General features: G+C 44.4%; 2 protein-coding genes and 1 long non-coding RNA gene across 6 annotated transcripts in view; 1 reads left to right on the top strand and 2 right to left on the bottom strand.

Moving 5' to 3' along the window:
- The window catches only part of LOC148900243 (multiple epidermal growth factor-like domains protein 11), a 181,247-nt gene extending 176,382 nt beyond the window's left edge, over window positions 1-4,865 (bottom strand). For all 4 annotated transcript variants that reach the window (XM_088991836.1, XM_088991837.1, XM_088991838.1 and 1 more), the window contains exon 1: window positions 4,695-4,865. The gene's annotated coding sequence lies outside the window, so the exon portion shown is untranslated. The remainder of the gene's footprint in view (window positions 1-4,694) is intronic.
- A 2,008-nt stretch (window positions 4,866-6,873) lies between these two features.
- Window positions 6,874-26,345, bottom strand: LOC148900242 (uncharacterized). Its single transcript, XR_016114429.1, has 3 exons — window positions 26,256-26,345; window positions 12,934-13,147; window positions 6,874-7,701 (listed from the first exon to the last, which is right to left on the bottom strand). It is a non-coding gene; the product is annotated as an uncharacterized LOC148900242 (long non-coding RNA).
- Window positions 25,489-26,860, top strand: part of dis3l (DIS3 like exosome 3'-5' exoribonuclease) — a 53,804-nt gene continuing 52,432 nt past the window's right edge. Inside the window, exon 1 of the mRNA XM_088991835.1 lies at window positions 25,489-25,721. Coding sequence (XP_088847961.1) covers window positions 25,592-25,721 — 130 coding nt within the window. The 5' untranslated portion in view covers window positions 25,489-25,591. The remainder of the gene's footprint in view (window positions 25,722-26,860) is intronic.

Here is a 26,860-nt window from a genome sequence, read left to right as displayed (position 1 = left end):
ACATTTCTTTGCCCTCACGTACTGTGGCCAGTTTATGAGGGAATCTGTAATCCAAAGTGTGAGGTGGTTGTCCATTCCGCCATCCTGCAGTTTGTCCCCCAGTAGATTGGGCTGGATGGTGTTGAAGGCACTGCAGAAATCGAAGAACGTGATCCTCATCGTGCTCCCAGCATTCTCCAGGTGCAGCAGCTCAGAGTGGAGGAGGTAGATGATGGTGTCCTCCACACCAATGCTGTGCTGGTAGGCAAACTGTAACGAGTCCAGTGATGAGCTCGCCAGCGATCACAGGTGGGCGAGGACGAATCTCTCCAGCGTCTTCATCAGGTAAGACGTCAGTGCCCCCAGTCTGTAGCTGATGAGCACCTTCGGATGGGCGATCTTGGGCACTGGGACCAGGCATGACGTTTTTCACAGATGTGGAAATCTGCCCAGCTTCGGGCACAGGTGGAACATGTGCTGGACAATGACACACAGCTGGTCGGAGCAGGTCCTGAGGAGTCGGGATCTGATGTTGTCCGGACCTGCTTCCTTTCTCACTTTTATCCACCTCAGTTGGTTCCTCGTCTACGCGGCTGTGACAGATAGGCAGGAACCAGGAGGCAGAGTGGCTGCTGAGGGTGTGGCAACGGTTGAGTTGTTCGTTGCGGCAAGCTGGTCGTGAGAGTGGTGGGGGGAGCCCACAGTGAGCGTGGGTGGAGGTGCAGCTACAGGTGTAGTTGACGGTGGGGCGGGGGCATCAGGCGTCTTTTCAAACCGATTGAAAAAGCTGTTTAATTCATCTTCCCAGTCCTTGTCTTTCTCGTTCAATGTCACTGGGCGTTTGTGGCCTGAGATGTTTTTCAGGCCCTTCCAGACACCAGTGACATTGCTTGCCTGCAGCTGCTCCTCAATTTTCATCCTGTAGGCCTTTTTCCCCTCTCTGATCTTTATCTTCAGTTGGATCTGCACAGCCTTCACTTCCTCTCTGTTCCCTGACCCAAAAGCCATTTTCTTTTTCTTCAGGAGGGCCTTTGTCTCTGGATTAATCCACGGTTTGTTGTTGGAAAAACACCGCACAGTCCTGGTGGGTATGGTGTTTCTTTCACAAACGTTTATGTAGTCTGTGATGGTGTCGGTGAGTGAATCAATGTCCTCCCCATGAATCTCAGTGAAGACCTCCCACCTGGTTGAATCAAAGCAGTCCCGCAGAGCCTCTTCAGCCTCTGTGGACCATCTTCTGACTGTGCGGGTCACAGTTGGTTTCCTGTGCACCAGGGGTTTGTACACAAGCTTTAGATACACCATATTGTAGTCTGCAAGAGGGGGAATGGGGTACGCATCCTTCACATTTGAATAGAATAAGTCCAAGATGGTATTGTCTCTGGGAGCACAGGTTACATATTGTGTGAATGTTGTGAGGGAGGACTGCAGGGAGATATGGTTGAAGTCCCCAGCGATGATGAACAGGCCGTTGGGGGACTGGGTTTGCAGCCAGTTTACAACAGTCATGAGGGCATCAGAAGCTGTGCCGCCATAGAGTAAAAATGTTTATTTCCTGGTAAATATCCCTGGTGTCTTCAGGGTGTAGGCAGGGGTACTCATAGACACTGTGGGGCTGACGTGCTAACCAGTCGACACCTGGCCACCTTGTACTGGTGTGATGAAGGTCAAATGCTACTCAATACTCCATGGCACCAGGGGGATTGGATTGGATTTACCTTTATTAGTCTCACGGTGAAGAAATTTAAATTTCACAGCAGCAAAGTTATGAAAGGAAGATGAAAATAAGAAAGAAGTAGAAAAACAAAATACAGCAGCTGCTGGAAAGGCAGCCACTCTCGCGGCGCCATCTTGAAGTCGAAAGAACAAAATAAAAAACTAAATAACAAATGCTACGGATGCTCTCGCGTTTACGTATGAATGTATTTTCTAGTCAAAGTATTTTTACCTTCAATTAGGAGCTCCGTTCCTTCGTAATCAACAAGACAAAATGCTCAGAGGAAGATTATACCGACTTGTGCTAATTTATTACTGTATATGTGAAGGGCACACGTCACTCAATAGACATTTATTTCCAAGGTTACGACCTGACCAAACGCTGACTAGGCAGAAGCAACTCGAGACGTCTCCGCGACATCCCGCCAGAAGGATGACGACATCAGAGAAGAGGGATCCTATCAACTGCTGATTTCTTTGTTTGAGCCAAATTTGAATATGCATGAAGTACCCTACAAAAAAAGGGAACCTGTCTCAGTCTCACCTTATTTTGAGGGCACACGAATATTTTCTGTGTCAAAGAGCTGAGACCCAGAATTCTGCATTAGATTAAATTGTTAGGAATGAATCATCGGTGAGTAACTTGCCGTCTTCTTTGGTGATCTCTCTCACAACGAACATGCCAATTGTTAGGTTACAATGTTGCGCAAAACGGTAAATATTTAATTCCGTTCATAATATTTACAATTTTTAAATGAACTGTTAACGCTAATATTAGCCTGTAATATTTTAACCTAACAATTTCCAAACGATATTAGTAACATGTCTAACAACAACCATCAATATTCTGAGATAAAATTTATTTTAAGGTTGTCCCCCAAATAAAAGTTTAATAATCAATGTCATTGAGTGTAATGACAAAATAATGACTCCTCTCTTATTGGTCTTATTCGTAACCCCAAAATGCCGCACTGAAATCACACATTAAAAAATCCATCCTCCCATTTTCCAGACCACTTTATCCTCGGGGGTGCTGGAGCCTATCCCAGCCATCTTCATGCACTAGGCGGGCGACACTCTGAATTGGTTGCCAGTCTATCGCACGGCACAGATACAAACAACCTGTCACTCTCAGACTCACACCTACAATTTAAAGCACTGGTGTCAAAGTCAAGGCCCGGGGGGCAAATCTGGCCCGACACATCATTTAATTTGGCCCGCGAAAGCAAATCAAACTTGTGAAATGCCATGATGCTTGCGAAAGTCCCAACCAAATTTTCATATTGTCCCATGTCAACCACAATAAGTCATTATTTTTGACTTCATATTTGAAAACTAGTTATTAATTAATTTGTTGCGCGGTCTATATGTTAAATGTGGAGGGGATTAAACATTCGAATGGCTTCCCCAAATTTACAACGGCCCCCAATAGGAAATCATAACTACAATGTGGCCCATGGCAAAAAATGACTTTGACACCCTATATTTAAAGTGTTCAATTAGTCTGCCATGCATGTTTTTGAAAGGTGGGAGGAAACCAGACCCAGGGAAAACCCATGCGGGCCCGGGTAGAACATGCAAACTCCATACAGGGTGGCCAGACCGAGTCTCAAACTCACGACCTCTGCACTGTGAAGCCAGTTTACTAACCACTGCACTACGAGGACGGCTCACATAATAAAAATTTCACACATTTTGATAACCAATCAGAAATAAGAATTATTTATTTGACATCTTCTGAAAGATTTTCATTCGACATCATAATTCATTTAGTCATAATGACACTTTTTTTAAACCTGAGATTGCACCTGTTGTCAAGTAAAAGATGAGCAAACATTCAGGCGTGACGCCACAAATTAATGACCATCTAAATTGAATCACACCAATTTAGATGTATTATATTTTGACAAACTGCGGGCACAAGTGTTCCTGGCCTGAGTCTTTAAAATTAACGGTGGCTCCATCACTGTAACCAACAACAACCAACAAGTAGCCCTCCCCCTGCAGTATCATCTTGGGGGAAAAAAAAAACATTTAATTAAAGTAAGAGCTACGAAGTCGTCAAACACTGCATTACTGTTATTGCAAGGGCACATTTGTGACAAATGTTTCTGTGACATAATATAGAGCACCACTCACCGGAGCTTCTCACTAAATTGAATAACAGAACTTGAATGGGACTTCTTTCAAGCACTCTCCAGGCTCACTCTTTTATTTACCACCCCCGGGTTATTTGTCACACGGTCTGGGGTCACTGGGAGGAAATACTGTACTGAGAATGTTCAATTTACTTGACACAAGGAAGTCAATACCTGTGATGCTCGGTGGCCAAATGTTGGAAAAACAGAAGCCACCTTCAAACCCCTGCCTGAGACTTGCTAAAGTCCGTCATCTAGTGGTACCACTGATTTCCAAGCCTATGAAAAGTCGGATTTCTGCTCTGCCACAAGGGAATCAATGATTGACTCTATTGTAAAGCCGCAAGGGAATCGATATAAGAACAACAACAATGATCATCCTGACATAAACAATTAGTATCAAATATCCATTACTGTAACCAGCATCTTATGACAAAAATGCCTCATTGGGACTTTTTTTTCTTTGGCATCACCACTAAATTAACTTTGCAGTAAATTGGTTCAAATGTAATGTGATGTAAGAATGTTGAGGCTTCTTACTTTATCTGCATAATTTACTGAAGCAACCGTGTGTTATATCTACAGTATATCTATAACCATTGCAGTGAATTAAATGGGATAATACTTTACGTTAAAGGTGAACTTTTACAATATCACCACATGCCAAATTTAACTGCTTCGACAAAGTGACAACACCGAGATGGACACTGGATAAACAATTATCTAGCGCGGGGTTTACAAGGGAGAATGGCAAGCGCGCTTTTCAACTATAACAAACGCAAAACATCACAACACCTACATCCAAACGAGACAAACGCGCAGAAAGAAGGTACTTTACAAACATCAGCTTGTCGAACTTACCTTTTCGGTGTGTCCTCAGAAAAAGTCAATGATAGTAACTTGAATTCAAAAACTGTACGATGGTTTCCATTTTTCTTCTGTATATAGATATTTTCCCATGAGAAGGCAAATAGTGAATTGGATGCTTGTAGTTAGGAACTTCTGCTCACTCTGGTCTGGTCACTCTGGTCACTCTTGCTGCAGCCTTTCTCCCGGTGCAGCCAAAGAGTAGTAGGGGTAGCAGGATGAGTCACCCACCTCAACGCTGCATTGGCTGATGAAACTGCGATTGGTACCTTTGTTCACAGATATGCGAAAATACTTGTTTCCATGAACTTCGGGCACTTTTAATCATCATCTTATGATTCTGATTCTGATCATCAATGTATGCAGTCCTTCAGCTGCCGATTTAATTAAACAGGCGCAATCTTGGCACTAAGTACATTTGCAAGTAAAGAGAGACAATATTGTTGTGACTTCACTATTCTTACATTTGTGGCATTTTCTTTGGTGGATTTCCCATGAAATTAGCTTTTTCCTGCAAAAAATAGTGATCACCTTAGCTCATTGAAGGTCGGGGAAAACCTGCAGATTTGTATCTTTTTGACTGGTAAAACTCAGTGATTACCAGAGTGTTACCTTCACTTATAAATGAAGTTCATGCGCCGCTCCTTCTGAAGAAAGGCATCGATAACTTCTTTGTATAAACCTTCCTTATCATTCTTCAGTTTTAAAAGTCTCTTTGTCTCAATGGAGATCACTGCCAGTGAAGAAAGTCGTACTTGATCAGTCCTGTTCGGACTGTATGTTTTTAGTCTTTTCAGTGCTGAGAATGACCGCTGCACTGATGCTGTAGTAACTGGAACAGTGAGAAACTTTGGCTGGGGCAACTTTGTCGCCTCAGGAATAGTATCAATGAGGTCCTTCTGGGCCAAAAACCTGAGAAGCTGTCCAGGAGATTTACATCCATCCCTCAATGTTTGTGAGCTATACAGTCCGGTGTTGGTCTTCCTTTAATTATTATCTCCTGCTTCGATTGAAAGTCCAGTTTAGAAAATTCTTTCAATTTAAATATGTAATCCTCCATTCTGAAAATAAGGCCAAGTAACACGAAAAAATGACTGGATGGTTACACTTAACTTTCTAACTGTTTACTGCAGCTTGCTGTCACTAATTCTATTATTCTGCAGCCGAGGAGTCGCAAGAAGAATCTCTAATCACCAGCGCCCCGTATCATGAGGCAGGAGAACTGTGTGCCTCACCTATGCACACAGTTTTGATATAAATAAAATAAACAATGTAGTTGTCATGATCTGGTTGGCGACCAACGGGGGGCGCTGTCAGCCCCGCCTGCACCTGCACAGGTGCTGGTCGTCCCGATCAGATTGGCGACCAGCGGGTAGCGACGTCAGCCCTGCCGGCAGCCTCGCAGGTGCTGGTCGTTATAATCAATAACACTTAAAAGGACACCTGGCACGATCATCCGGTGCCGATTCACTGTTTGTTTGCTGCTTGGTGGCAGCATGCATCGTGTACGTGTTTGTTTAACCTTGGCGGGCTTTTACTTTTGGTCTTCTTTTGCTACTTTGTATTTTTTCCATTCAGATCATTTTGATGTTTTACATTTTGTTCCTGCTGACTTTATTTTAATACAATTTGTCAAACAACCTCCTGCTCCCTCCTGCCTGCTTTTTGGGATCCGAACCCGCCATCACCACCTCGCAAACCGTGACAGTAGTACAGTGTTATGTACAGTGACTGTACATTATATACACCAGCTAAACTTTGGAAATTTAGTTCATATACTAAAAGTGTTTGAACACTTTATTTGCGATATGCAGAGGGACAGCAATGCGGTCTCACTGCAGAGCAAGCCAGCACTGTTATCATCGTCATTGCGTAATCCATGGTGAGGCTCAGTCGGCTGCTGCCTCACCGCTCGTCTCTACTTAGTATTTGAACAGTAAACATGAAAATTCGGCAATTAAAAAAAAAATCCAAAAATGGTGAAGTTAAATGGAAAAGAACTTTAAAGTACAAATCACTAAATAAATATAATTGCTTAGTTAATTTTTTTCATTTGATATTTCCGTGATGACAGGTGAGGTACAGCCTCACCTGCCTCCCCGTCACTGCCAGAGTCCAAAGGACCAGATGAGCAATGATTCATTAAAACAATGTATTTATTGCATCTGGAATTTGTTTGATTCCAACTGATTGACAAATTATTAACACGGTCACTGTCTTCATCCATCCATCAATTTTCCACACCGCTTATTCCTCATTAGGGTCACAGTGGGTGCTGGAGCCTATCCCAGCCATCGTCGGGCACTAGGCTGGAGACACCCTGAATTGGTTGCCAGCACACACAGACCTACAACAGCCACTCTCACACTCACACCTAGGGACAAGTTGGAGTGTTCAATCTGCCTGCCATGTTTGTTTTTGGAATGTGGGAGGAAACCGGAGGACCCGGAGAAAACCCACGCGTGCCTGGGGAGATCATTCAAACCGGAGCGGGACGTCAACCGGCGAACTCTGCACTGTGAAGGTGGCGTGCTAACCACTCGACTACCGGGCCGCCCCACTGTCGTCATATCAATGATATACTGTACAACAGTGGTCCCCAACCTTTTTTTGCGCCACGGACGGGTTTAATGTCAGACAATATTTTCACGGACCGGCGGATGTAATGGGTAGCATCTTCACAGCCCCGCTTTGTTCAGTGGAAGGTCGGTGCTTTTGGACAGTCTGCAGCTGGATGGATACATGGCTTGAGGAACCCGCGATAAGAAGGAAGGAGCGTCAGTGCAGAGCGCCGATGCGTATATGGAACTGTCGCGGGATGGAATTGAAGCTGATTTATGTGGGACAGGAGATGTGAGACAATCTCCTTTCGTCAATGGATGCTACAGCTGCGTGTTTGCTTTCAACATTTAGCTTGTAGTCGACATGCACATTCCACCATGATGTCCCTGATCCACTGGTGAAGAGACGCTTTGATCCTCTCCTCTTTCATCTGGAACTGCTTTATGTAACAAAGAGGGTACAGAAAGTGCTTAAGAATGAATGTCTCTCTGTGTCTTTGCGTTGTCATGTTATTTGTTATTTAGTTTTTTTTTGTTCTTTTGACTTCAAGACGGCGCCGCGAGAGTGGCTGCCTTTCCAGCAGGTCCTGTGTTTTGCTTTTCTACTTTCATTTCTTTCATAACTTTGCTGCTGTGAAATGTAAATTTCTCCACTGCGAGACTAATAAAGGCAAATCCAATCCAATCCAATAAATACGTTTGTTCTTTATTCATTTTGCTAGGTTACGATGGGCTAATTTTAGCGGTATGTGTCACGTGACCTAGACAAGCGTTTTGACATGCGTCAAGAGCAGTGGCGGTCCGTGCATTTCACACCTAGGCCTTCAGTGAAATCCTGCTTAGTCCGACTTGAACAAATATCCCTCGTAATACCATAATTTATGACACAACGGCTGGAGATATCATTTACAAAAGCACACGCACGCAGTACTGGGCGTAGCATCACCTTAATCGTCTACAACACAGGCTATTTTCCGGAGCAATTACACATCAATAAATCTGCTTCAGCAATTAGAACTTGTCACTATACGTGATACTGCAATTTATTTACTGAAATTTAAAATAATTTGTTTTAGTTTTATTAATTCCACCAAGAATATGCAGTCTTTAACAAGATTTTACGCTAAATTACAAAATGTCAGTTTAATATAAGAAAAACAACAAGACGTTCACAAAACGAACTATTTGTTGAAAATAAAAGTAAACATTTCTACATGCGACAGCGAGTTGTCCTCTCCTTCAGCCATTGTGGGTTAAAAAAGCGTGTAGATATACTTGGTTTTTCTGCTAAAGTCTCCGGGTCTGATCTGTTGTAGCTTGGTTGATTTGCATAGCGCTACCTCCGCTGAGGGCTGAGGTAAAGTGAGTATCCAATCACAGGACACGTACATGTCATGTTCAACGCGAGGCCCTCTAGCTGGCCTTACTGTGCCAACTCGTGATCTGATTGGCTATCGCAACTATATATCAACTACATGTGCCCGTTCATGTACAGCGCACAGACGCCCTCACTGTTTATTCTGAAGGCGTCGGTCAGATTTCATACAGCCTGGCGACACAAGCTAGCTGAATTCTGATTGGATTAAAATCTCTGACCTAAAACTACAACACTGAAAGGAGCATAACCAAATGGATATAATATAACATCAAGAAAACAGTATGTAGAATAATTTTATATATATATATATATATATATATATATATATATATATATATATATATATATATATATATATATATATATTCAGAAAAAATACTTTTTTAATGAAATTGACTTTTATTATAATTATGATATTGATGTCTGATTATGTTAGGCCAGCAGAGAAGGCCTTGCTGGCTCTGACGGCCCACCACTGGTCAAGAGTAAGTCATAGACGGATGTAATCTGGTCATTTTTCATTTTTCAAAATAAAACAGTTCAGATTCAAATAAAAAAAAAACGAAAAGATGTAAATTATTTATTCATTCTGTGCGGCCCGGTACGAAATGACCCACGGACCGGTACTGGTGCGCCGCCCGGGGGTTGGGGACCTCTGATATACAATAATTGTAGCAAAAACATTTCAATCTAATTTCAGGATATATGGTATTTTCAAATGTTTGTATTAATTTGGTAACCGTTAACATTCATCAGTTCCCAACGACTATCTTCTTCTTTTCCTTTCGGCTTTTCCCTTTAGGGGTTGCCACAGCGAATCAATGTCCTCCATCTATCCCAGTTTTGTGCATCCACTTCTCTCACACCAGCTATCTTCATGTCCTCTTTGACCACATCCATAAACCTCCTCTTCGGTCTTCCTCTCGGTCTCCTGCCTGGCAGTTCAAGGCACAGCATCCTTCTCCCGATATAGTCACTCTCTCCTCTGGACATGTCCAAACCATCTCAGTCTGGCCTCTCTGACTTTCTCTCCAAAGCCTCTAATATGAGTTGTCCCTCTAATGTACTCATTCCTGATTTTATCCAACCTGGTCACTCCCAAAGAAAACCTCAACATCTTCAGCTCTGCTACCTCCAGCTCTGCTTCCTGTCTTTTCTTCAGTGGCACTGTCTCCAGCCCAAACATCATTGCTGGTCTCACCACTGTTTTATACACTTTTCCTTTCATCCTAGCTGAAAGCCTTCTATCACACATCACACCTGACATTTTTCTCCAGCCGCTCCAGCCTGCCTGGACATGCTTCTTCACCTCTTTTCCACACTCTCCATTGCTCTGGACAGTTGACCCCAAGTACTTAAAATCCTCCACCTTCTTTATCTCTTCACCCTGTAGCATCACTCTTGCACTTGGATCCCTCTCATTCACACACATATATTCTGTCTTGCTGCGACTGATCTTCATTCCTCTCCTTTCCAGGGCATATCTCCACATCTCTAGTTTCTCCGCCACCTGTTCCCTGGTCTCGCTACAGATCACAATATCATCTGCAAACATCATGGTCCAAGGAGATTCTTGTCTCACATCGTCTGTCAACCTGTCCATCACCATAGCAAACAAGAAGGGGCTCAGAGCTGACCCCTGGTGGAGTCCCACCTCCACCTTGAATTCCTCAGTCACACCAACAGCACATCTCACAACTGTCTTACAGTCATGATACATGTCTTGCACCGCTCTGACATACTTTTCCGTCACTCCAGACTTCCTCATGCAATGCCACAGCTCTTCTCTGGGCACCCTGTCATACGCTTTCTCCAGATCTACAAAGACACAATGCAATTCCTTCTGACCTTCTCTGTACTTCTCTATCAGCATTCTTAAAGCAAACACTGCATCTGTCGTACTCTTTTTTGGCATGAAGCCATACTGCTGCTCACAAATGTTCACTTCTGCTCTTAGTCTAGCTTCAACTACTCTTTCCCAGAGTTTCATTGTATGGCTCATCAACTTTATTCCTCTGTAATTAGTACAACTCTGCACATCTCTCTTGTTCTTAAAAATGGGCACGAGTACACTTCGTCTCCATTCTTCAGGCATCTGTTCACCATCTAAGATCTTGTTGAATAACCCGGTCAGGAACACCACCACCACCTCTCCAAGACACTTCCATACCTCGATTGGTAAATCATCAGGCCCGAGTGCCTTTCCCCCCTTCATCTTCTTCAGCGCCCTCCTCACTTCATCCTTGCTAATGTTTGCTACGTCTTGGTCCACAACAGTCACATCTTCTCTTTGTTCCTTCTCATTTTCCTCATTCATCAATTCTTCAAAGTACTCTTTCCATCTTGCCATCACACTACTGGCACCTGTACAATACATTGCCATCATTATCCTTAATCACCCGAACCTGCTGCAAGTCCTTACCTTCTTTGTCTCTCTGTCTCGCCACCCTGTAAAGATCAGTCTCACATTCCTTGCTTTCCAGCCGAGCATACAAGTCATCATAGGCCTCTTGTTTGGCCTTTGCCACCTTTACTTTAACCGTGCACTGCATCTCCTTGTACTGCTGTCTACTCTCGTCCGTCCTTTCAGTGTCCCACTTCTTTTTTGCTAACCTCTTTCTCTGTATACACTCCTGCACCTCCCCATTCCACCACCAATTCTCCTTATCTACCTTTCTTCCACTCGATACACCAAGTACTTTCCGACCTGTGTCTCTGATTATGTTCGCTGTAGTTTGCCAGTCATCTGGAAGGACCTCTTGCCCACCCAGTGCTTGTCTTACCTCCTTCCTAAAGTTCATGCAACCCTCTTCCTTTTTCAACTTCCACCATTTTGTCCTCACTTCAGCCTTTAGGTTCTTCATCTTGCTCACTGACAGCATCATCTTACACACCACCAACCTATGTTGTCTGGTTACACTCTCACCAACCACTACTTTGCAGTCACTGATTTCCTTTAGATGGCGCCGTTGACACAAAATGTAGTCTACCTGTGTACTTCTGCCTCCACTATTGTAGGTCACCCTATGTTCCTGTCTCTTCTGAAAGAAAGTATTCACAATAGCCATTTCCATTCTCTTAGGAAAGTCAACCACCATCTGTCCTTCGGCGTTCCTCATCTGGAGTCCAAACCTGCCCATCACCTACTCATCATCTTTGTTTCCTGCGCCAACATGTCCATTGAAGTCTCCACCAATTACAACCCTCTCACTTCTCGGGATGTTCTGTATGACTTCATCAAAGTCCAACCAAAATGTCTCCTTCTTCGCCAGCTCACATCCTACTTGTGGGGCATACCCACAAACAACATTGAACACCACACCTTCAATTTCTAGCTTCAGACTCATCATTCTATCTGACACTCTTTTTACTTCTAAGACATTCCTAACAAACTCCTCTTTTAAGATAACCCCAACTCCATTTCTCTTTCTGTCTTCACCATGATAGAACAACTTAAACCCTGACCTTAAGCTTCTAGCCTTACTCCCTTTCCACCTGGTCTCCTGGACACACAGTATGTCTACTTTCCTTCTCTGCATCATGTCAGCCAGCTCTCTACCTTTACCTGTCATTGTTCCTATATTCAAAGTTCCTACTCTTCGTACTATACTCTTGGCGTTCCATTTCTCTCTTTTCCTCCGGGCACACCTCCCTCCTCTCCTTCTTCGACCAACAGTAGTCCATTTTCCACTGGCACCCTGAAGGTCAACAGTACCAATGGCGCCTCGACCGATCCGGTATGGGATTCAGAGGTTTGATTCGCATAATTGTTTTGGCAAAATTTTTACGTCGGATGCCCTTCCTTACACAACCCTCTGTATTTATCCGGGCTTGGGACCGGCACAATAAGACACTGGCTTGTGCCCCCTTGTGGCTACATTAGTTCCCAACGACTATCTCCCAGTTTCAAAAAGATACTACACCATTGGTTGTATTGTATTTACTAAAGTAATCAGAATCAGAATCATAATCAGAAAGCCTTTAATCGTCTCACAATGGGGAAATTTGCAGTCCAGCAGCAATTTGAAAGAGGGGTGCTGGGGTGAAAAGAAAAAAAAAGATCTTCTAAGCATAATAAAAAATGTCAGAAGACTGAGCTGTATACTTTAACTGTGCAAAATGTTTAACAAAAACACTACAGAGTGAAAGTATAAAGAAAAAAAGCATAATGACATATGTAGCTGCAGTGCATCAAAATAAGGTGGCTGCGCTATTTACAATGCAAGAGTCCTATTTTTTTCACGTCTGATTATTAAGAAGCCTGAAAGCAGTCGATAGGAAGGAGCGGCGGTACCTATCCTTGGAGCGTGGGTGTAACAGTCTCTGGCTGAAGGAGCTACCCAGTGCTGTCAGGGTGGGCAGGAGGGGGTGGGAGGGGCTGTCCATCATAGCTTTTAGTTTAGCTAGCGTCTGTCTGTTGCCCACCTCCTCCAAACTCGACGAGGCGTTGGATAACTTGGACGTAGCATTGCCAGGCACAGGGTGGAAATGAGACGGGTCCGTTGTACCTGCGGGATTCGATGGTTGGTCGGTTCATTCTGTCAAACATAAAAGGACACCTGCCACGACCATTCGTTGTGAAGGGTGGGTACTGTCATGATCTGGTTGGCGACCTACGGGTGGCGCTGTCGGCCCCGCCTGCACTTGCACAGGTGCCGGTCGTTTCCAATCAGTCACACATAAAAGGACACCTGGCACGACCATTCGTTGTCAGGTAATTGTTAAATGTCGTTGAATGCTGTTGAACACATTGTATGCTGTTAGATGCAATTGCATGCATTGTGTGCAGTGCATGTGTGTTTTTAATCTTGGCGGACTTTTAATCTTGGTTTTCTTTTGATACTTTGTATTTTTTCCATTCAGATGATTTTGATGCTTTACATTTTGTTCCTGCTATCTTTATTTTAATACAATTTGTCAAACAACCTCCTGCTCCCGCCTGCCTGCTTTTTGGGATCCGCACCCGCCATCACCGCCTCTCAAACCGTGACACTGACGATGAAACTGTTGCACGTCCCAGTAAAAAAACGGAGCTCATGGCGGATGAAAAGCAGCCATTGTTTCAGGCTACAGAGAGCCCCCATGGGAGGCCAGGGGGAGAGACTGTGTGCTGCCCTGGGATTGGAGCTTGGGGTGAATGAACAGCTCAGCTCCTTATCTGCTCTGGGCGGGCGCCTCAGCCTTCCTCCTCTTCCCCCTCCTTCACTGCTCAAGGGGGGTGGACGCCCCGGGGGAGCGAGTACCCCACCCGGCGATGACTCCAACTGTGACTTGGCCAGGCCAGAAACATGAAGCGCTCATGACCCCCTCTCGGGGGATACGGTCATTGCAACCTGACTTTGCAGATCAATTTGCTTGTGGTAGTGATTGTGTTTCCTCGCGTAACAGGAGCAAAGCAAATTGGTCTGAACAATTGTATCCGCTTGAACAATTGCATAATATTAAGATGAATGATGAAAGCGATTTGAAGTTTTTCCGCTTGTCCAAGTGGCTAATCCGAATGCTGCAGGCCTGCACGACCGAACTATTTTTGTCTATAGGCCTTGGTGTGACAGTGACGTAGCTGAAGCGTGCAAAGGATTAGGTGATTTTGTTGAGAATGCGGAAAGCTGGACTGAGAATTTTGAGGAATTGTGTGCTTCTTATCAGCTGAATGGGCTAGAAACACTGAAGGTTCTCAAGAGATGTCTAGGGCATCATTGGAATCGAGTGAAAGGGTGTTATACTGGAAAGACTTCAATGGGATCAAACATGACGCATGAGGAGGTGACGTCGCAACGCCGATTGGTGTGTGAGAACATCAGGAAATTGTGGAAGAAACACCAAACTTTGGCATGATTCAGCAATGTAGACAGCAACGTGGCGAAGATGTAAACATTTTCAGGGGACGCTTTGAAAATGTTTTCAGAAACCACTGCTGTATTCCTGAATCTGCTGATGAGGATTCCGTATATGTTAACCAATTTAAGCAAACATTTCCCCAGAATTTGACGCCGGAAATTGGGGATTTCTTTCGAAAACATTATGTCCAACACCAGACTGGAAAGTTGGTTGATCTCAAGGAGTGGGCTATACATGCCCAAGAAGTGGTGAGAAAAAAGTGGGGAAATGGTGTAGGGTCGCCGATGGAACAAGTGATGGCATCTGCCATGGGTGACAGAATGGAGGACGTGTTGTACCAAGATCGGGTGAAGAGACGTTTGCCGCCCGACGATCGATGCTATAATTGTGGCGGTGTAGGACATATTGCTCGACACTGCAAAAGAAAAATTACACCGCAAAGGAAATGTGGGAAATCTTACAGACCTCCACCATACAACACACTATATGGTGAAGGACAAAAAACAGAACATTTAGATTGACGTGCGGAACCCCATTTCGACACTGATGACAACAGTCACGACAGTGGGAAATGGGGATCAATGAAACCAGTTGAAATCTTGAATTTGACAAATGTAGTTGCTTTGACTTTGCCAGAAAACGAAAAACCTTATTATTGGCTTAACATTGGGAAAAAGGATGTAAAATTTCTTTGTGATAGTGGTGCATGCAGATCAGTGTTAAGAGGCACCATTCCAGGTGTCGCTCCGAGTCGACAAAAAGATTCTGTGGTATCAGCAGATGGGAAAGTGACATTGTTACCCATTTCTAAGCCAATAAAAATTTTAGATGAGGGACGAACTCCATACAAGGTCACTATGGTCTTGAGTGGAGATTGTCCTATAAATTTGTTGGGGAGAGACCTGTTACAAACACTACAAATAGCTTTAATACCAACAGAGGAAGGGTACAAACCCAGAAAAGTTAACCTTCTGGAGTCCTTCGTAGTTGACGCTATGGGGGACCCAGTAAAGGTTGATTCATTAGAATCATGACTAATGGCCACTCTAGTGGCTGAGGACTTTCCAGACGTCCCTGCCACCCTTTGGTCATTGGGAAAAACAGATGTGGGCTTATTTAAAACAGCAAAACCAGTTGAAGTATTGCCTAAAATGACTTATCGACCAAGACTTAAACAATATCCATTAAAACAGGATGCTATTATTGGCATCACTCCTGTAATACGGGATATGGTGAAGGCTGGTATTTTGATTGAAGACCCAACTTGTGAATGTAATACACCGATATTTCCTGTTAAAAAAGTTGAATCTGGGGTTTGGAGAATGGTGCATGGTTTGTGACAGATAAATAAATCCATACAATCGCGTGCTCCGTGTGTGCCAGACCCACACACATTATTGAACTGTTTAAAACCTGACAAAAAATGGTTTAGAGTAATTGATTTGAGCAATGCTTTTTTTCTCCATTCCGTTGCACAAAAATCCACGTCATTGTTTCGGATTTACATTTAATGGGAAAAAATATACATATACAAGATTGCCACAAGGGTTTACAGATAGCCCTACAATTTTTTCACAGGAAATGTCTTCGTGTATTGCTGATTTTAAACATCCTGAGACTTCTCAGATTCTTTTGTACGTTGATGACATCTTAATTGCTTCACCGACTGAAGACGAGAACAAGACTGTATCAATAGCTTTGTTCCAATATTTAGCGAAAACAGGTAACAAAGCTTCTTTGGATAAGTTACAGTTTTGCCAAAAAGAAGTTGTTTTTCTAGGACATCTTTTGTCAAGAAGGGGACGAGAGTTGACAACCAAAGGAAAACGGGCAATTTTGTAGGTTCCCCGACCTAAGACGAAAAAACAAATGAGGACGTTTTTGGGACTGTGTAATTATTGCAGAACTTGTATTCCGCATTATGCACAAGTCACTCAACCATTCTTGACACTCATATACCAAGACGAAATGTCACTGAAAGAGGCATTACAGCCTTTACAGAATTGAAAATTTTGATAGCCAATACGAGTGTTTTGGCCTTGCCTGACTATAACAAACCTTCTGTTCAAACAGTTGACTGCAAAGACAAATACATAACTTCAGTCTTGTTACAAAAACAGGGACAAAAGCTGAGATCAGTTGCCTTTTATTCTAAAAGACTGGATCCAGTGTCTGCAGCTCTTCCAGCGTGTTTTAGAGCGGTGTGTGTCGCAGCGTTGGCAGTTCAGTCGTCAGCTGAACTTGTACTTTTCCATACCACAACGCTGATGGTACCACACTCGGTTGACTTATTGATTACAGGCACGAAAATGACTTTCTTGTCACCAGCACATTTGTCTATCATGACAACGTTGCTGGAACAACCACACATAACCATTGAGAGGTGCAATAGCATTAACCCGGCGACACTTGTACCTCTAGCTGTTGATGGAGAACCACATTCATGCGTTGACGGAATAAATGAGAACTGCAAACCACGAGCGGACTTCAAAGACACACCTTTACCTGACAGCATCCACCTGTATGTTGATGGCTCTGCATCTAGGTCAGATGCAGGGGGTAACAGGGTGGGTTATGCTGTTGTGACCGACGTTGAAATTATTGCTGACGGTTCATTACCAAACACGTATTCAGCGCAAGCAGCAGAAATTGTTGCATTGACTGAAGCGTGTAAATGGGCAGAAGGAAAGACGGTGACGATTTTTACAGACAGCCAATATGCGTTTTCCACACTTCACAGCTTTGCAGCCCAGTGGAACCGCAGGGGAATGACTACATCAACCAGGAAGACTGTTGAACATGCAGACTTATTGAGAGGCTTGTTGAAAGCTATCCTCCTTCCAAAAAGTGTGGCTGTATGCAAATGTGCAGCACACACAAGGGCTAAAGACAGGATTAGCTCGGGTAACGAAAGAGCAGATGCACCCGCCAAAAAGGCTGCTCGGACTGCTTTCAATCTAGTAAGTCAAGAGACACGTGAATTAGTGCCCACATAAGTTTTGAAGGATATGCAATCGTTAACCACAAAATCCGAAAAAGATCTGTGGCTGACCGATGGTGCTATGCTAGTTGATGGGCTGTATAAAATAGACAATAAACCATGTTTACCGAGAAACATGTTTCCTATGGTGGCTCGGTTGAGCCATGGTAGGTCACATGTATCAACAGAAGGGATGGTGTTTATAGCAGGAAAGCTATTCCATTTAAGCAGAGGGTTCAACTCATATGCAAAAAAAACTTGTCGGAGTTGTTTGGTATGCTGTAAACACAATCCACAGGGTAATATATGACCAAAAAGAGGACATTTCCACAGGGGTCACACCCCTTTGAAGTGGTTCACATGGATTGCATTGAACTAAGCACAAGTGGTTCTCATAAATACTGTTTGGTGCTAATTGATTCATTCACCAAATGGGTGGAAATTGTGCCTTCAAAGAAATCCGATGCATTATCTGTTGCGAAAGCATTATGCAAACATATTATTCCAGAACATGGAATACCAAGAGTAATTTGGAGTGATAATGGGCCACATTTTGTTAATGACGTAATAACCAAGATTTCCGAACATTTAGCTATTACATTAAAGAACCACTGCGCATATCATCCACAGAGTGCAGGATTAGTTGAAAGAATGAATGGTACGATAAAAAATCGACTCAGAAAAACGATGGAGACAACAGGCAAACCATGGCCTGAATGTCTGTTTTTGGTTAATTTAAATATGAGAATAACGGCCACTAATAACGGCTTAACGCCTTTTGGGATCTTGCATGGCAGACCTTTCATCCTCCCATTATGGGAAGGTGTGCCCTGGCAAGAGAATGAATCAGATCCAGGTGCTTTGTTGGCAAAATGGTTGTGTGAAATGTTTACAACAAAAGAGGTTGAGTCAGCATGTGTACTGCCGCAGTCCTCTTTGTTCCCTCCACAGGAACAGAGGCTGCACCCCGAAGACAAGGTGCTGATCAAGGCAATCAAGAGGAAGACCTGGTCTGCACCAAAGTGGGAGGGGCCATTCACTGTGCTGATCACAACGCCAACTGTCATTAAGATCGCCGAAAGAGCCACGTGGGTGCATCAAAGCCATTGCAAGATCGTTCACCAACCGGATCCTAAGCAGGTGGAAGACACACGGAGCCAAACTACTCACTAGCCATGGGTTTGGTCCACATCATCTAGCTGTACGGACTCGTGGGGGCAATCCAGATGACACACGTGGAGCAAAATGGTTGTGTGAAATGTTTACAACAAAAGAGGTTCAGTCAGCATGTGTACTGCCGCAGTCCTCTTTGTTCCCTCCACAGGAACAGAGGCTGCACCCCGAAGACAAGGTGCTGATCAAGGCAATCAAGAGGAAGACCTGGTCTGCACCAAAGTGGGAGGGGCCATTCACCGTGCTGATCACAACGCCAACTGTCATCAAGATCGCCGAAAGAGCCACCTGGGTGCATCAAAGCCATTGCAAGATCGTTCACCAACCGGATCCTGAGCAGGTGGAAGACACACCGAGCCAAACTATTCATTTGCCATGGGTTTGGTCCACATCATCTTGCTGTACGGACTCGTGGGGGCAATCCAGATGACACACGTGGAGCCTCCCACTCCATCAGCCTGTGAAATTCCACTATTATATCCAACAACGTCAGATAAGTGCCCAAACATGGCACATCCGGTAGCCTGCTTTCCACTACGGGCTGCAGGAATAGTCTCATTTCCCCTTAGTGTCCTCGTGAACAAAGCATGACAAAATTGAAGCGATTATCCTCAAGATTCTTGGTACGCTCGTATCAAGTTGGGGAAGGCTTGGACCACTGATTGGGATTCCGTTGTGGGCCATTCCAAGTCCAACACAAAATGGGTTTGAGATAGCTGTGTCCAAGAAGCAAAACGAACTGTCGTCAAGATAGCTCGGGGGAACTGGTTAGGAACTGGAACTGGTACGATGACAGATATCCAACTTGCTATCATAACCCACAATGTTGCAGGATGCATGAACTTGAGACTCTGTCCTGAGTTTCGTGAACATCACATTGGTTTTCCCGTAACTATATGCATCATGTCATCTGTGACATCACCAGTCGCGACATCGCCTTTCCAGCATAAACCACATATCAGACTGACAGCCTGGATGGAAACACCTGACAAAACGGCCCAAAATTCAGGTGTCATGGACGCATTGTACCAACCGTTTGCAGGAGAAAAACATGACTGGAATCCGTTGTTATCAAACACGTGGTATTGTTATGCTACACTCATTGCTAAACAAAATAGGAAATGTGATTGTTTTGTTTGCTCTTATATGCCTCATTCTGTGACACAACAACGCGTGCATTCGAAAGTATTCGGAGATAAAATGGCTAGAGCTGCATATATGTTAACATCTTTGCATAGACCTGATCAACATTTTCCGGTTTTTCGCAATGCTTCGAGAGGAGAGATTGTTCCAGGTTTATATACCATTTTGGAAACTGAAAACCAGGTTATGACCGAGATCATGTTGCGACTACCAGTATGCGTTGCAATGTACAGTACGGGTCAAAATTTGGGTTTTATAGATGAGGATATATGTATATATGTGCTACCGCTGTCACTGTTGTAATGTCACTGTTTTGCCCGTATCTTCACATCTTTGGTGGTTATGCGGTTGGAAAGTATATTCTTTTATTCCTCTGCGAACCTACGGTTTGTGCGCACCTGTTACTGTCACTGACAATACTTTCATTGTTACCAGCCACCCAGTGCACCATCATGTGAAAAGAAGAGTATCGTTTAAGCCCCATGATTCAATCTGGGGAACTGATGTTCCAGAACAATTCAAACACCATAGCACGGGTAGTAAGGTAATGTTAGCTCTTTTTCCACAAATTGGAGTGGCTAAAACATGCTATGAATAGAAACAATTGATTACAGATTTCAAGTGTTTGTAAATGCCAGCTTGAAAGTGGATGAAATGCAGAACACCGAAATTGCAGCAATTAGACAAATGGTGCTGCAAAATAGAATGGTTTTGGACCTTTTGACAACAAGGGGGCGTCTGTGCTATGGTGGGTGACACTTGTTGTACGTACATACCCAAAGAAGCGAATTCCATAAACATGACAAATGCTTTGTCTGTGATCTCAGACATACTATGGCCAAAGATCGACAGCTTGATCACCCGTGGAGCTTTGCCATGCTTTTCGGAGGCCCTTGATATACGGCTTTGCTTCGACTGTTTGTGCCTATCGCGATCGTGATTGTACTTATTTTCTTAGTCATTGGTTGTATCATTCCATGCTTAAGAGCAACGCTAATTAATATGATAACTAATTTTCAGGTGAATTTTATTTTATCATAAAACGCAGTTGAACTCCGAATCAGAAGAGAAACAGAAATTAGATTCCAACAAACTCTCTCAACAGTAACCCAAATATAACTGTATAATGCCTCCATTTTTCTTATAATGAAACTAGTGCAGTGTGTTCTATCGGAGACAACTTCCTTGTGTTTTCTACATACTTGGCAATAAAGATGATTCTGATTTTGATTCTAATTCGGAGTTTGATTCTGATTCTTCACTTTGTCCACAGTCATCATCTCAGAGAATCTCTTACAACCAGGTTAACGGTGTGTGCACGATATGGGTGATGGGTCCATTTCAGGGTTTTAATTGCTTTTGTGATGTTAGTTTTTTCGTGTTTTTTTTGTGTTTATGATGTTTGTCTCACTCGTGTAAATGTTCGTCTCCCTCTGCCTCGCTATACCCGAGGTGTACCTACTCCCGTGAGGTTCTGCTCGACATCGGCAGTTCATTTTTAAAACCAAAACCAGCTGAAGCAGAAGTGTTACGCAAGCATGGATTGCTCAGGGAGTCGGCTCGTCCATTGACCCCCACTCTTCCACCGACCCCCACTCCTGCACCCAGAGTGGAGGCGCCACAAGTGATGTATGAGGAAACAGAAGAGGAGAAAGCGTGGAGGTATCCGCACTAGGCTCGCAGCTAGCCCCCACCGGCCGACCATTCCTACCATCACGCTGGCTAACGTGCGCTTGCTGCACAATAAAATGGACTACATCAGACTTCTCCGCTCAACTTCCAAGACCGTGGGTGAGTGTTGTGCCCTTGTGTTTGTGGAAACATGGCTGACCGACAGCATACCGGACAGTGCCTTCCAGCTAGCCCAGCTAACTAGCTTCCAGACAGACAGAGTGCTCGTCGAAGGGGGGAAGACTTATATCAGTGATGCCTGGTGCCGCAATGCTGTTGTGGTATGCAAACACTGTTCACCACTGATGGAGCTTATGGTCATAAAATGTCGGCCATTCTACCTGCCGAGGGAGTTTAGTGCCATACTGCTGGTAGCAGTTTACATCCCCCCAAGCTCAATTAACAACAGGAGTGCGGCATTGAATGAACTCTACCAGCACATCAGCGAGCAACGAACAGACCACCCAGATGCTTTCCTTATCCTGGCTGGCGATTTCAACCATGCCAACCCGAAAAGCGTGTTTCCACAACTCCATGGACACATTAACTTTCCGACTAGAGGTATCAACATTCTGGACAATGTTTTCACCACACACAAAGGAGCCTACAAAGCTTACCCCTCCCCCACCTAGGAGCTTCGGACCACTCCACTATCATGTTAATGCCCGCATACAGGCCACTTGTAAAAGTCGTCAAACCAGTCAAGAAGCAGATAAGGGTGTGGCCTGATGGGTCGTCAGAGGCACTCAAAGACTGCTTCTCAATCACCGACTGGAACATGTTCAAGCAAGCGGCTACCTACAACAACACCACAGACCTCCAAGAGTACACAGACTCTGTTACCTCCTATATGAGGAAGTGCATGGATGACGTGACCGTCACCAGATCTGTCACCATCCGGGCCAACCAGAAGCCATGGGTGATGGGTGAAGTCCACAGGCTCCTTAGGGCTTGGAACACTGCCTACAAAGCTGGCGATGAGCTGGGCCGGAGGACAGCCAGGGCCAACCTGTCACGTGGCATCAGGATGGTCAAGAGACAGCACTCCAGGAGGATCGCCAACCACTTCAGGGACAGCAAAGACACCAGCAACCTGTGGCGTGGGATACAGATGATCACAGACTACAAGCCCTCTCCACAGACCTGCGAGAACTCCACCACACTGCTGAACCAGCTGAATGACTTCTTCGCCCGCTTCGAGGCAGACAACAGCACTCCAGCACAGAAGACCCCACCATCTCCCGGCGAACAGGTGTTGACACTGTCCGAGGACAGTGTGAGGCGATCCCTCAGAGGAACCAACGCACGAAAAGCCCCGGGTCCCGACGGCATTCCTGGCCGTGTTCTGAGAGACTGCGCTGAGGAGCTCACAGATGTCTTCACGGACATCTTCAACACCTCTCTGAGCCAGGCTGTTGTGCCCATGTGCCTCAAAGCCACCACCCCACCTGCCACAATGACTACCGCCCGGTCGCACTCACTCCCATCCTCATGAAGTGCTTCGAGCGGCTAGTAATGAACCACATCAAGGCTGCCCTCCCCCCCAACCATGACCCTTTCCAGTTTGCATATCGGCCCAACCGCTCGACCGATGATGCCATCTCCACTGCTCTCCACACAGCGCTCACCCACCTGGAGACCAGAGACTCCTACGTCAGAATGCTGTTCATCGACGTCAGCTCAGCATTCAACACAATCATCCCCCAACAGCTCACCGATAAACTGAGCAAACTGGGGATCAGCACCTCCCTGTGCAACTGGCTGCTGGACTTCCTGACGGGGAGACCACAGGCAGTCAGAGTTGGAGACAACACTTCCAGCACCATCACGCTGAACACAGGGGTACCCCAGGGGTGTGTGCTGAGCCCCCTCCTCTCCACTCTGCTCACGCATGACTGCTCACCATCATCACCCAGCTCCAACCTCTTCATAAAGTTTGCGGATGACACGACTGTGGTGGGCCTCATCAACAACGACGAGGAGACAGCCTACAGCACAGGTGTCAAAGTCAAGGCCCGCGGGCCAAATCCGGCCCGCCACATCATTTTTTTCGGCCCGCGAAAGCAAACCAAACTTGTTAAATTCCATGATGATTGCTAAAATCTGAGCCAAAATTTCATATTTTTGGATGTCAACCACAATAAAATTCATTATTCTTGACTTCAGATTTGAAAACGAGTTATTCATTAATTTGCTGTGTGCTCTATATGTAATATTTGAAGGGATTTAAACATTCTAATGGGTTCCACAAATTCATAACGGCCCTGGAGAGGAAACCATAACTACAATGTGGCCCGCGGCAAAAAATGACTTTGACACCCCTGGTCAGCCGCCTGGCCATGTGGTGCAAGGACAACAATCTCCGTCTGAATGTGGAGAAGACGAAGGAGATTGTTGTGGACTTCAGGAGAGTGCACCCCCAGCATGCTCCACTAACCATCGACTGTGCTGCAGTGGAGAGAGTGAGCAGCACCAAGTTCCTGGGAGTGAACATATTCGAAGACCTGTCCTGGAGCCACAACACGGCATCACTGGCCAAGAGATCCCACCAGCGCCTGTACTTCCTCCGCAAGCTCAAAAGAGTTGGAGCCCTGGCCCCCATCACGACCTCCTTCTACCGCGGTACCGTCAAGAGCATCCTGACCAGCTGTATCACCCTGTGGTACGGCGCCTGCACCGTGTCCTGCCGTAAGACTCTGCAGTGCATCATGAGGACAGCTGAGAAGATCATCGGTGTCTCTCTCCCCCCCTTCAGGACATTTACAACACCTGCCTCACCCGCAGAGCCATCAGGATCGCTGGCGATCCCACCCACCCCTCCCACAGCCTCTTCAGCCTGCTACCACCGGGTAGGAGACTGCGGAGTCTCTGAGCCAGGCTCAAGGACAGTTTCTGCCACCAGGCAGTCCGGAGACTCAACTCCCTCCCAGCCCTGCCCAGCCTGCCCCTTCCCACTACTACACTCACCGAACTCTGAGTACACGCTACATGCTGTGCTATCATCCTGAACTCAATTTTTTTGTTATTTATCATTTTTCTCTGCAAGACCTCACTTCAACCCTTTCTTGTTGTTTGTTTTTGAATTACTACATTACGTCACTTTATATATGTCACTTCCTTACTTTACATACGTCACGACCTCACTTTCCAGACGACACTACCTCACTTTACATTCAGAAATTACATGTATTGTCTGTTGTCAATTGTATGTCTTTTTAGCCACGTTATAAGTGCCTTGCATCCCTTGCACGCTGGGTCCGAGAGGACATTAATTTCATCTGTGTTGTATGTCATGCATATTAGCATATTTGACAATAAAGCTGACTTTGACTTAGTTGCATTGTTGCTATCACAGCAAACCACTTTGTTTCCCCTATCCCACTGTTTGGCTACTTCGAGCAGCTCCTCTGTTGAGTTCTAAGAAATGTGTCTTTCACTGACCTCAAAACAATCCACCAGACAGGTCCCCACCTTGAAATGTTCAATAGAGTGGCATGTTACTGACATGTAGGATGCCGTTGTTTGGGATGTCCAGCAGTCAGTTGTTTGACAAACAGCTGTGGCTTTTTGACCTGTTCTTGGACTACAGCACATTCTTTGTCATATATGATTCTGGTATTAATTTTTGAGAAAGTGTTTTCAGAATCAGAAAGCCCTTAATGGTCATACAATGGGGAAATTTCCTGCTTGGAATTGCATACAGTGGGTTGAGAGCATTAGTATGTTTTCTGAATCCGTTGTGATCCACGGTTGAAAATGGCTGAAAATCACTTGCAATCATTTTACTCAGTTCCTCATCAATTGTGTTCGGTTTAGCTGGGTTGATATATTTTTGCATAAAGTGTCTCAAGGAGCTCTGGGTTGTGCATCTTGGAAGTTGTGATATTGCACCAGCAACAGGTTCAGGCAGATACAGTAGACTACAAACTTCCCATGCTCTCGAACCCCTCCTCCTTCTTGAGAAAGAGATCTTGAGCAAGAAGCCGGCTCTAAGAACCGGCTCGTTCGCGAACGACACGTCACTACTGGCTTTGCATTTCCTACCAGTTGAGCTAATGTGTTTCCAACTGTTTTCTCGCGTTACAGAGTCGTATATATATTGAATACACCCTGGCGTGCGTATGTTACCTCACAACTTAACAAAATGATTAAAACAGAAAGAATTCTACATCTGAAGAGCAGCCGGGGACGAAAAGTCCGTGTTGTCCGCGAACATTATTTGAGGGAGCGAGTTCCATGCCACAGTTCTCTGTGTCTTTCCGGCTGTGACAACGGTAAACATTATCCAACAAGCATGTGCGCATTTTTTAAACCACATATCTGTATTCATGTACCGAATAAGCTAATATTTTTTTTACCCAACAACAGAATAGTTGGCGAAATGTATTATCGGATAACCTTGGATAAAATTATGAAATTCGATGTTCATAACTTTAAAAACAAATGATTCATTTCAATAATATGCAAAAACATATGTTCTATCACACCATGTCAAACATTTTAATGGAAGTGCAGGTAAAGTAATCTAAATATAAAAACGAAGCTGCCTTGTTTTGCCGCCATCTTTCTTTCCCAGATACAACAACAATGCGATGCAGTTGTGCAGTCCCTTGAGGGAATACTACTAGAAATCGTTATGGGTGACGTTTGGCTTTGCACCTCTGCGGATGAAAATAGCGGTCGTTTTGCAAAGTACGGTCTCGCTTTCACTCCGCAATGCGGGTGCTTCGAAATGCACGGGTTTCGATTTTGGGTTATTGCATTCTAATTTTTCGCCACTATATGTAACTACATTCTACACACGTTACCTTAGAGCCATGTCGGTCAACATTCATTTTTCATTCATTTTGAAGAGTGAGTACCTGTACTGGGTATAAAGGAATAAAACACAAAAAAATCAATGGCATCTGATTCCTGAAAAAAAGCTGACGTAATTTAAATTTCAAAATAATGACATACCAGGCACACTGGCGTATTGGACATACTTGTAACTGAATTTGCGAGATTTACGTAATTACTGTGACCTGTCGTGGACTGTACACCAGACTGCATTTTTGGATGTTTCCTGGTGTGTTGTGCTATAAATTGCTGCAAGGTGTCATTCAGTATTCCCATAGATTAGACAGGTTACATCGTGTTTCTATGGAAAAAAAAAATGCTTTGCCGCTGTAAATGTATTTTGTATTGTTTGAAACGAAATCATCTGTATGGCAGCATACAGTGGACATATTTTGATTATTAATAATCTTAACATTTTCCCGCACAGAATTAGATGCTAGTGATATTTGTATGTATTTGAAGGAAGGAACATTAATTTTGAATTGTGTGTTTCTTTAAATAGGTATGATTAATGAAAAATCTCTGTTAACTTGAATATAATGTTGAAGGTTAATTGTCTGTCAAGTTACTAGAA

The sequence above is a fragment of the Hippocampus bargibanti genome, linkage group LG03, assembly GCF_051943395.1.
Source record: "Hippocampus bargibanti isolate YZ-2025 linkage group LG03, ASM5194339v1, whole genome shotgun sequence".
Taxonomy (NCBI): domain Eukaryota; kingdom Metazoa; phylum Chordata; class Actinopteri; order Syngnathiformes; family Syngnathidae; genus Hippocampus; species Hippocampus bargibanti.
The sequence above is the reverse complement of the archived record's forward strand: the minus strand, read 5'-3'. Positions and strand labels throughout refer to the sequence as shown.